This window comes from Dioscorea cayenensis, chromosome 8, assembly GCF_009730915.1.
Source record: "Dioscorea cayenensis subsp. rotundata cultivar TDr96_F1 chromosome 8, TDr96_F1_v2_PseudoChromosome.rev07_lg8_w22 25.fasta, whole genome shotgun sequence".
In the NCBI taxonomy this organism is placed as follows: Eukaryota; Viridiplantae; Streptophyta; class Magnoliopsida; order Dioscoreales; family Dioscoreaceae; genus Dioscorea; species Dioscorea cayenensis.
The window spans coordinates 6,244,098-6,255,584 of NC_052478.1; the positions used below are offsets into that span (position 1 = coordinate 6,244,098).

An 11,487-nucleotide genomic window follows, 5' to 3' on the forward strand; every position below is an offset into this window, starting at 1 on the left:
TATTTTTGTTATGTTTGTTTTTTTCTTCTATTTCCCATCTCCATACTTAGTGGAGGATCTGTATCCCTTTATTCCTGTTTGTGTTCATGTATTTTTACACATGTTTTGTGCCTAGTATCTTTCAGTGCTCAATGAATCCTAGTTTATCCAATTTTTTTTTTAAATAAAATAAAAAAAATCTACCAACTTGTAACAAGAAAAAGTGGTATTTATACTCATGTCATATAATATAAATTGAAAGTGATATTCACATGTGTAAGTAATTTTAAGTATGAACTTATATATATAATAAAAGAATTTAATCTTTATATAGCTTTTAGTAGCTCTCGGATTGATTTATTATATGTGTTTCTTTAAAAAAAACTGATAGTTTTTAGAAGAAAAAAAAAACTGTGACAAAATCCGCAAGTTAATTAGGGCTTGCTTGGATGAAGTGAAGGATGGGTTCATAAAGTAATGGAAAGGAGGGGAAGGGAAGGGAAAGGAAGGATTGAATACATATCTTGCTTGGGGGGAAGGAAAATAAAGTAAGGGTTTTCACTATTTTGTGTTTGGTTTGGAAGTAAAGGAAAGTAAGGTTATGTAATGTTATTACCAAAATACCCTTATATTGGTCCAATTCAAACACAAAAAACATAGGCATTTGGATTATTTTTATTTATGTTTTTGCACAACTAATCCAAATTTTTGGTTTGGCCTTTATCATTTCAACATACAAATTCATCAAAATTAAAAAAAAGTCCACAATATAATAAAAATTACTGTAGCACTAGCAATTATAACAAATAATAATTAAATAAACCATAAAATAAAAATAATAATTTCCATAAAACCACAAAAATACATAATATTTCATTTCAATAAACCATAATATATATTTTCCTCAAAAAGACATAAGTTGTATTTATAGAAATGTTAGAAGGGTAAAATCGTCCAAAAAATATTCAACTCTCCTCAACCCACCATTTTGGTGGGTTGATGAATGGAGGAAAATGGGGGGTTTTCAACCCCCCATTTACCTCCAAAACCCTTGCCTACTCTCCTATTTTTTCTCCCCAAGCATGGGTTCCTTTATGAACCCTTCAAAACCCTTGCAAACCTTTCCTCCCAAGCACACCCTTAGAGCCTAATGGATCCTCACGTTGTCCTAATATTGGGCTATACCTGACAGTGGGATATATATATATAAGAAAAATAAGAAAGTGATAATGAATTTCAATATCTTTCGCGGGGGATCGGTAAATATCCCCTAATAAACCACTGGCTCGGCTGAAAAGGCTCTATTGTCGTAAAAACCTCTAAAAACCCAAAAAAACCCAATGAACCTCATCGCCCGAGCGCCGCTTCTCCACCTCCCCTCCATCGCTCCCTCGCCGCGCCGCCTTCTTCTGCTGCTGAGGCCGCGTTGCCCTTGTCGCTACTCTGCTGCCGCTCAGCCGCTTGTCAGGGCCTTCTCCGCCGGCCACGCCGTCGCGGAGGAAGCATCAGCCCCCGATGGCGTCCCCTTCTTCGCCGAGGAGGGTATCTCTTGGAAGTCGTTGGGGATCTCCGATCACCTTTGCGGAGCTCTTTCTAAAGCCTCCCTTCACCGCCCTTCCCAAGTTCAGGTTGCGCTCTTCTTCTTTTCCGGTTCGACTTGCTGTTTTTGTTTGGGTTTCTTCTCTAGTTCCACTCAATAGCTCTGTTCTGATGCTGGTAGTGCACTTTTGGGGTGAGATGTGGAGAAAGTCAAGACCTTTGCGGTAGTGGTATTTTGAATTTCTATTAAGTATTAGAATCGTTATACTTAATTTGGTGAATGTCATTCATATATAATAAATTCAAGTTTGGAGGTGTTGTTAGTGGCTCTTTATAACTAGTGTCTTGCCATTTTATGCTGTACTGTAGATATTGAATGAAATTATTGATGATGAGGCACTAATAATGTAATCCCCGTTGTTTCAACCCAGGAGGAATATTTGTGCATCAGAAGGTGTTTGTTTTCCAAAACCAACAAAAAAAAAAAAAAGAACTTTGTTAAATCTTGCTTTGAATCTTTTTGTGATAAAATTGCACATTGTGAAAATAAAGATGATTCTCTCCATATATAGTGAATGAATTTTATGTTCCCTTATGAATAAATGATTCATTTTTATTTATCTCTTGAATATATGCCTTGCGAACAATGATATACTAGTAACTTCATCAGAGGTTTCAAACTTTGATTAATCTATTGTTTCCCTCTATCTCATAGCATTTGCTGATCATGCTTGTCTTTGCTATTTTCAAGCAACCTGCGTCTGTTTTTACTGTTACTTTATATTGTTGGGTTTGCATTTGCTTATAGATCAAATGGGCAATAAATATGAGAGTGCATGTCTATCACAGGCTTCTTGTATACCTCATATCCTTATGGGGAAGGATGTGATTGTTGCCGCAGAGACTGGTAGTGGTAAAACACATGGCTATCTGGTGCCACTGATTGACAGATTTTATACCAAGTCCCCTCCTTGTGATGAAGCAAATAGTGCTGAAGACGTTCCTGAAAAACAGAAAATGTCTCTGGTTCTTTGCCCAAATGTGATGCTATGTGAACAAGTGGTTCAAATGGCGAACCTTCTATTTAGTCATTCGGGTGGGCCACCACTGAGAGTTGCTGCTGTGTGTGGTCGGCAGGTAACATTCCGTGCTACTTTGCATTGTTTAGCACAATAGTGAAAGGTATGCTAATAAATGATTTGCATCGAATGATCTTTGTCAGTAATTTGTCTAACAGGAACAATTGAATTTTACTAGATTGATAGTCTCTAAACATAGCAGAGAAGCATACGGTTTAATTTTTGAGTACTGTTGATGCTGATAAATCTCCTACAATTATGGAACATGAACTGCAGGGATGGCCAGTTGCACAACCACATATACTAGTCTCCACTCCAGCAGCTCTTTTGAACTGCATGTATGCATTTGACCCTGAAAAGAAGCGTCGGTCTGAATTCTTGCGAGATGTAACATGTGTGGTAACTAGATCTTTCTTAAATTCATGTGATAATAACATTTCCTTCGATAGTTCTGTCCTGTTTTGGTAACTTTATACAATATTTTAAAGGTTGAACTTTCTAATCTTTACACAATTTTTCAGTTTTGCTACATGCAGCTTGTTTCTGACTTCGCTGTACTTTTGTTACAGGTGTTTGATGAAGCTGATATGCTTCTTTGTGGAAGTTTCCAAAATCAAATTATCCATCTAATAAACATGTTTCGCTTTGATGAAAAGCAACTATCCAGGATGGAAAGTTCTGCTGGGCCTAGTAGTATGCAGGTCAATGAGGAAACTGAAACTAACTTTGGTGTTGAAGATGATATTAATGGCATCAATTATGAAGAAGTAGAAGGTGACGAGGTGGAACCTGAAGTTATTAGAAATGAACATGGTATAGTTGAGACTAGTTCTGTAAAGGACTGGAGGAGAGTTAGGAAAGTTTATACTCATAGTAAGCAATACATTTTTGTTGCTGCAACACTTCCTGTAAGTGGCAAGAAAACTGCAGGTGGAGTGTTGAAACGAATGTTTCCTGATGCCATTTGGGTCAGTGGGAATTATCTCCACTGCTACAATCCTAGGTTGGTGCCTTCTGTTTCCCCTCTGTTTTTACCTTAATTTAAAGGAATTCTTCTTTTTTACCATATAATGTTCAGAAGCAGAGTTTTTGAGCATGATGCTTCTCAGTTTTTTTTTTTTACTGCTTTAAGTGAAAATGCATGAATTTTATTTTATCAGTTGTGCAAAATTGAGAACCCTATGTTATGGGGTTATTTTTTATTGCAATAGTACGTTAGGTCTGTTCTTGCCAAATTTTTGCAGTACTAAGCTTATGGCTGTTATATACGTTTTTTATGATATGATGTGGGCTAGATTTGCAAATAGAAAACTTGTCTTTTATAAGGGACAGTCAACAAAAGGAGTTGCACAAGCTGCTGCAAAACAGACCTATTTTTCAAGCCAAATAGATGGATCAATGAAAATCTTATTTTGTAGTTAAAAAAAAATAATATTCCTCTATTATTTTAAGTACAAGATTGTGCATATATAAGTTGTTGTACTGGGACTAAGGAAGATGTTTTATTTTATTTTTTCTAGTGTTTAGCTCTTTTTTAAAAAATAAGCTAATATAAGAGAGAGATGCTATTGGCTTGTTTTGGAATAATATCTCTTATTCTTAGAATAAAGTATTTTGGTGTTGTTTGGCTCTTAATCCGAGAAATAAAGGGCTTGGTCCACCACCCCTTGTTCTCTATGCGAACATGCGATATATTTTAAGCAATAACTAGTAGGCCTGAGTTTGTAATGTTTTAAATGAACCATGAATTGACTGACTTATTACAGAAAATCAAAGCATAATTTGGAGTAGTGTAATTAAAAGCGCTAGGCGCCCTTAAGGCGCTAACACATTTTATTGCCCAAGGCGAAAGGCGCTCGCCTGAACAAAGTAATAATATAATGTCAAACAAAATAATTCCTAGAAGTCTAGAACTACTCAAGTTTATCACATGCATATTCTATTTTCATAAGTCATATAATTCTTCAATATCATCATTCTCATCCTCTAAGCTAGCTTCAACTCCATCACTAGATTTATAACCCTCAAGCTCCTCATCTATGATTCTTGGTCTAAAAGTTGAAGCACTAGCACTTGCGCTTGCTCTTGTTGCTTGTGACCTAGTGTTCTTCTTTTCTCCAGCACCAGCTGCCCTAACCACTTCACCCCATGTCAAATCATCATCTTCAAAGACCAACTCTTTTTCAGCATCTTGTGGAGCCAAATTGTCAATATTAGCTACCAAATCTCCAACTAGCCATTCATTACAATCATCAATGTCATCTAGAGAGATGGGATCAATAAGATTTCGCATTTCCAAACGAGCTTTAAGATTCTGATTATACTTGATAATTTTGGACAGCTGGGATGAGCCGACTCACTATGTCTTTTTATGCTTCAATTGCTGCTTAATGATTGAATGTAGAACATTGGAAATCCCTCCCTTTGTTCTTAGTCTATTTTTGAATCATTTCCTTTCCCTTCTTTCATTGTTTCTGTCTCTCTTCTTCTTCTTCTCCTCTTTTCTTCACTGCATTTATCTTGTGTTGGTTTGATTATCTTTTTCTGCATTCAGAATCCTTTTGCTCTTGGCAACTTTTGTTGCTGACTGTTTGTTTTAGCTGACAGTTGTTCATGTTTTTCATTCCCCTGGTTTCTATGAAATTTAATTTGCAGATTCTTGATTGTTTCTACTTTCTCATAATTGGCTCAGTATTCTTAATTTTTCTAGTGTCAAGTCTATCATGAAATGATTCACATCAAACCATGACTATAGACAAAGGTAATGGGCCAAGCATACACCACCAAATGTTTGAAAGACCAGTCCTCAATCCATTTGTTATCCCATCCTTTTTGTTGTAAGGAATTCCTGCATCATCTTTTTTTTTGCGTCCTTGATGTTGTAATTTTCTTAACTTGTCTTTCTATAGATTGAAGCAGAGATGGGTAGAAGTTACAGCAGACACCCAGGTAGATGCTCTTCTAGATGCTGTAAAATCAACTTCTAATTACAGTCATGGAGATAACGATGCTGCTGCATATCGTACTATGGTGTTCACAAATACTGTTGATTCTGTTGAATCGGTTGCTAAAATATTACAAAGAGTTGGTATCACATGCATTCCTTATCATAGTGAAAGCTCTCTAGATGAGAGGATGGGGAACTTGACTGAGTTTCGAGAGAAGGGTGGCATACTTGTTTGCACAGATGCTGCTGCACGTGGTCTTGACATACCTAATGTTGCACATGTTATTCAGGTAGCTTCCTTTTGGATTTGTCACAAATGAAATTCTTAATTTTATATTGATGTTAGAGTTTGGCCTCTGCTATTAATATCCTTGATTCTCCTGCATGCCCATCACATAAGCAGGCACATGGTGTCAAGGATGCCAACATTTGCCTAATTTTTTGTAGCATGACAACTAGGTCCTTTTCCGGTAGCTTCCCATCTGCTGGCTATATAATCTTTTGCCCTAAAGCTTTATGATATTTCATTCTCATGACAAGCTTTTGACTGTAGTACACATTATACACCTATATATAAAACAGTGCAATGACCGTATCATGGCCAGTTACTTTGAAATTTTTGAACATCAAGACATATGTTCCCATATATATTTTTTTATTATTATGTTTCCTTTTACACTTTGATTTTAACATTGTGCATTTCATGTCATCGCAGTATATAAGTTTTTGATAGTTGTCAAACTTCCCTTTTCCCCACCATTTGGAGTCTTGAAGTTTGATTACAACTATTTTTTTTTTTTTTTATTTTGTTCCCTTGTTTTATTTTCTTATATGGAAATTAATGATATAGCTCTCCCTACCTCCCTACCTTCCTAACCATAAAGTGGTCTTGTGAATCCCACTGCTCTTGTTTAAGTTTACCTCCTATTCATGTGAATCATGGACTTGCCACAGAATCTGGAATTATGAGAAGTACCTCTTTGAGTTGAGAATAATTTTGCAGAGAACTGATTTGCTGCCATTATAAGTGTGAAATGCCAATATTGAAAGCATATTTGCTAACTTTAAGTAATTTTATTGTCAATGATTTTCATTACCATGTATATCTAGTTTCTTGATTTGAATTCCCGAATAATAAGAAAATTTTAGTTTTATGCCTGGTTACATTTTCTGAATGGCTTCATTTCATTTGTTTCTCATTTAGGCGGAATTTGCAACATCTGCTGTAGACTTTTTGCATAGGATTGGCCGGACAGCAAGAGCTGGTAAATCTGGAATGATTACTAGCTTGCACACACAATCAAATCGAGATCTTGTATCTGCTGTGCGTGCTGCTGGGAGAGCGGGTCAGCCTGTGGTAATTTCACTGTCAGATTTCATCAATCATGGAACCAGTCAAGTATTAAAACTACAGCTGTATTTCGGCAACTAAATCCTTCTTTTAGTCCTATAATCCCATTTTTTGTTCTTTTATTGTCATAAAAACCCTGCTTAGCCTCCCATAAATTTTTCACCACTTTCAAGTTTTAAGAGCTCAATCTCATTATATAGAAGAAGAATTTCAACCTTAATCCCAAACTTCACCCCATGATTGCTTCAAGAATGTTGAGATGCATGATACATTACATAATACTTAAATTTTATCTGATTGTTTTTATTCCATACACTTCATTATGGTAACTTACAGATGTTTTCTTTTGATACAGGAGAAAGCATTTAGCAGGAAAAGAAGCTTTCGGAATAAGCTTAAGAAAAAAGGTGCATCACTTGGGTATTTATTAGATTTGCTTAATATGGGTAGAGCTTTTGAACATCAAGGGTTTCTACCACATATATTTTATTTTCATGGATGATCTGTTCCTTTGACCTTTTTTGTCGTCAGAAATATCCCGTCATATTGATTCATATTAGATGCTCATCATTTTTAATTTTCACTAGATTACTGAGGATAACCATTTATACCCACCAGATAAGTTTTGAGGCAGTCAAAGAGACAGCGTGGGTAAGATAATTGTTTTCATGCTATCCTATAACGCAAATTGGACACAATACAGTGTTCCAACTCATCTTAAATCTTAGTTATCCAGATTACCATGTCTCTACTCATTCATCATTCCTCTTGTTCTTGAGGTTCCAGCCTTTATGCCATAACTTCTTTAGTTTTTTTTTCCACATAGTGCCCAAGTAATTATTGAGTATTGTTGGTCTATTCTCTTAAATGCTTAATGAGCATGAAATTACCAACATAAGGAAAACTCTTTGGTAAAACCTGGTATTTTCCAGGTGAAAGATGTGTAGTTTGGTAAGATATTGTCTTGCTATTTGCCATTAACTTCTGATGACTATACACATTTGTTTTACATATTTGATGATGAAAAATGTGATTGCACAAAGGAGAGTTCGCCAAATGAACAGCGTTTTTTTTTAAATATAAATAAATAAAATTGTCTATGCATCTGGTTCTTGGAATCAAGATAAAATATCAATTGCTTTGTTCGTATTATTGTAACTCTGATCAAGTTTTGTCATTTTGAAGCTCTTCTATTTATCAGGTTTGTGTTTATAGCTCTCTTCCTCTGTTTGACAGGGCGCAATGCAGCTGTAGGTACAGAGAGTATTTTAGCTTAAGAATGTGGGAGTTCAATTCAAGCACTTATTTACGTTGATCATTACATAGTCTTACAGTTTGCAGTCTGTATATACTTATGAATATATTTTTATTCCAATTTTGTAAGAATGTTTTATTTGAGTTCATCATACCTGGACTTAATTAATATTAATTAGATTGGAATTTTATTTTTATAATTAATAATAAATATTTATAAATATTTTTAAAACGTTGGCATAGACCAACGGTAAGGTACTGTAAAAATAAATATTTATTTAAATAACTAAATAGTACGTCAATTCAACAGGTATAGTTCACAAGAGCTTTTTGGACAACTGCATCCACATGCTTTAAAATCAAAATCTCAAATTAAATCAGTAAATGATAGTAATAATATTTTATGTTACTGTAAAAATAAAATTCCAAATGTATCAAGCTGAATTTGAGCAGCTGATGTTCAAGCATAAAACATGACTCCGTCACTCATAAAATCTCAATTTATTGGCATACCAACATCCATAAGTCAAAGTTACACGACCAACACTAGATATTATAATAATGTGTATATATATATTCAGATTTTTTTTTTTTTTTGTTAATTATTCATGATTTTATTCATATAAGAGGATGGTTTTCTGGGAAATCTATTTTCCTTTAGATATGTTGCTTGATAACCAATCAAGTCCTTCATAGAGGCCCTCACCTGAAGCAGCACAACAGCTCTGTATATACCTACAAAGAATAATTGGAAAAAAAAAAATTAAAGCAAAAATCAATTCAAAAGGCAGAATTTCACCTAAAGATTTCTCAAATCATATTATAAACAAAATAAATAAATCTATAAATAAACAGACTAAAATTGAGTGTCATCATTAATCTGCATATAAACAGCAGAAAACATGCTCTCCAGTTTTAACTCTGTCATTAATAAATTTGGTTGTCAACCTCAATACAATTTCAAGCATGCTCAAGATTGTGAGAATTTCACAATTATAAACGAAAAGAGAAGATATACCAATTGCGTTGACGAAGAGAATGTAACCCGAGTTTGTCAGTTATCTCAGAGACACGCATTGCATTTGGCAGGTCTTGTTTATTAGCAAAGACGAGCAATGTCGCCCCCCGGAGTTCATCCTGAAACAACAAAATGGTCTTTTTGGGTAATTCTCATGTACAATCAATATCACAATAAATTTTAGATCAAGAAACACCATTTGACTTGGGAATACCTTGGCATCAACTATTTAAACTGCATTGGTTTTTAGTATCATTTGTCCAGTTTAACATTAAATTTTCTTTGAGTACAAATCATGCAGTTAAATAGCTATTGTTTCTATGGAAAATTTCCAGTTGACACATTTGTTTTACAAGTTCAAAGAAACCATGGAAAATGTATAATGTTGTAAATACTGACATACTGATTCATACTCACTAGACTAATTTTAAAGAAGATAAGACTGATGTATTTAAAGGACTTGAGAGTAACTTAATATAAGGCCTTAATGTTCAACTTTTCTGTGAGTCTGTGAGTATGTGAGGCAAGTTAAAGGATATTTGCATCTTTAATGGTTCATCTTCATTTAGATAATGTCTTGTAGAAATATGAGAAATAAAGAAAATGCTAAATGATATTAGATTCTCAGAAAGGCTGCAAGACAGGATTATTAACCTCACTCAGAATTCGATGAAGCTCATTTCTTGCTTCCGCTATCCGTTCTCGATCATTGCTATCGATGACAAATATAAGCCCTTGTGTGTTCTGGAAGTAATGCCTCCATAAAGGCCGGATCTATCATACATTCAAACCAAGGAAAAAAAAAAAAGCTTTACATGTTAGAATAGAGGATATGAACATGTAAACATCCATATATCAAGAAGAACTTGATTTCAAAATTACGAAACAAATGAGGTCTGTAAACAAGCTGAGTAAAATTAAGCTTAATTCGTCTCTTTGGATGATCCTCTCAACTCATGTTGCAGAGTCATCTGATAAATATTTTAGATGCTGATGTAAGGCAAAAGTCTCCCAATTCAGAATGAACATATTTGCTAATCCAATTAAGTTTCTGAAATCTTTTTAAAGATCTTGTTAAAGGCCTTTGAACATTAATAAGTTATAAACAATAAAATCAAAGCCACCTTCCTTTTTATACATGTCCAATTAAAGATTTAGACATCAATCAATGATATATCTACCATCTCCTTGAAAACAACAAAATAATACACATTAATTTGAATGATTACAAATAGAAATTAGCTTCTGAAACTCATGAAGAATACCTTATCTTGGCCACCAACATCCCACACAGTGAAGCTAACATTCTTATACTCCACAGTTTCCACATTGAAACCTGATCATCATCAAGAGAATTTGAGTGGACAAACATTAAAATTTTCTCTTGTACAGTATAATATATTTATACCAAGATATGTAAGAAAACTTCTACATAAACATATATCTTGAACAATTATTGTTTTTATCCTCTGTTCTGAAGAAAATTTAAAGAAAAACTCATACCATATAAAGATACAAATGAAAACTTAAAAGATCATACCATATTCAAAAGAAATTCAAGAACATGGAAGAAAAGTACAAAAATTCTTGAACTCAATTGATAAACTCTATATTATCACTAAACACTGAAGAGAACCAAACATTAAAAGACATCAGAATATAAAAAACAACATATAAAAAACAGTCATCAAGATAACTACAAAAACAATAATATATAATTATTCAACAATAAATCTTCAAGGAAAAAAATTGAACTTTAAAAAAAAAACATAAAAGATAAACAATGAACAAATTGGTATACCAATAGTGGGGATGGTGGTGATAACCTCGCCAAGCTTCAACTTGTAAAGAATGGTGGTCTTGCCAGCAGCATCAAGACCAACCATTAAAATGCGCATCTCCTTCTTGGCAAACAACATCCTAACTAGAGTGGAGATAGTCATGCCCATTGCTCAAAACTTAGATTTTGGAGCTGCAGAGCCAAAGAGAGAAGGCAGAGAGAGTAGAAGATGATAAGAATAAGAGCATTTTGCACTTCTTTTTTTTTTGTTAGGAAGGAGGATGGCATGGGAGAAGAGAACAAGATTCTGATTCTTTGAAGATGAGGTTTATAATCAAAAGGTGGCAATTTGGCATATGTTAGCTTGTATGCTTGATTCTTGTTTTGTGAAAGTTGTTTGTCTTTGGTGCAAGAGTGCCTAATTGCTGATATGCTCTTTTAAAATCATGCCTCTACCTTTAATAATCAACTTAAAATTTTATAATAAATATTTAAATACATGCATACATGTATTTATTATATATGTGAATAATAGGGTGA

At 34.1% G+C, this 11,487-nt stretch overlaps 2 protein-coding genes across 2 annotated transcripts; one reads left to right on the plus strand and one right to left on the minus strand.

The window, feature by feature from the left end:
• Window positions 1-1,255: 1,255 nt before the first annotated feature.
• Window positions 1,256-8,324, plus strand: LOC120266779 (DEAD-box ATP-dependent RNA helicase 22). Its single transcript, XM_039274439.1, has 8 exons — window positions 1,256-1,607; window positions 2,368-2,655; window positions 2,874-2,996; window positions 3,167-3,600; window positions 5,507-5,834; window positions 6,749-6,901; window positions 7,251-7,302; window positions 8,132-8,324. Exons 1-8 carry the CDS (start codon window positions 1,320-1,322, stop codon window positions 8,170-8,172), a joined length of 1,707 nt encoding a protein of 568 aa, XP_039130373.1. The 5' UTR covers window positions 1,256-1,319; the 3' UTR covers window positions 8,173-8,324.
• A 307-nt stretch (window positions 8,325-8,631) lies between these two features.
• Window positions 8,632-11,234, minus strand: LOC120266780 (ADP-ribosylation factor 1-like). The gene is made up of 5 exons (XM_039274440.1): window positions 10,969-11,234; window positions 10,433-10,503; window positions 9,822-9,941; window positions 9,168-9,286; window positions 8,632-8,884 (listed from the first exon to the last, which is right to left on the minus strand). The coding sequence occupies exons 1-5, from the start codon at window positions 11,114-11,116 to the stop codon at window positions 8,797-8,799; spliced, it is 546 nt and encodes a 181-aa protein (XP_039130374.1). The 5' UTR covers window positions 11,117-11,234; the 3' UTR covers window positions 8,632-8,796.
• Window positions 11,235-11,487: the final 253 nt, after the last annotated feature.

What these genes read in the sequence shown, in the direction of transcription:
- LOC120266779 (XM_039274439.1), top strand. Translation starts at nt 1,320, where the DNA reads ATGAACCTCATCGCCCGAGCGCCGCTTCTCCACCTCCCCTCCATCGCT. An exon ending in ACCGCCCTTCCCAAGTTCAG is followed by an intron (nt 1,608 to 2,367) that starts GTTGCGCTCTTC and finishes TGTCTATCACAG; the next exon opens with GCTTCTTGTATACCTCATAT. An exon ending in CTGCTGTGTGTGGTCGGCAG is followed by an intron (nt 2,656 to 2,873) that starts GTAACATTCCGT and finishes CATGAACTGCAG; the next exon opens with GGATGGCCAGTTGCACAACC.
- LOC120266780 (XM_039274440.1), bottom strand. Translation starts at nt 11,116, where the DNA reads ATGGGCATGACTATCTCCACTCTAGTTAGGATGTTGTTTGCCAAGAAG. An exon ending in CACCACCATCCCCACTATTG is followed by an intron (nt 10,504 to 10,968) that starts GTATACCAATTT and finishes GATGATGATCAG; the next exon opens with GTTTCAATGTGGAAACTGTG. An exon ending in ATGTTGGTGGCCAAGATAAG is followed by an intron (nt 9,942 to 10,432) that starts GTATTCTTCATG and finishes AATGTATGATAG; the next exon opens with ATCCGGCCTTTATGGAGGCA.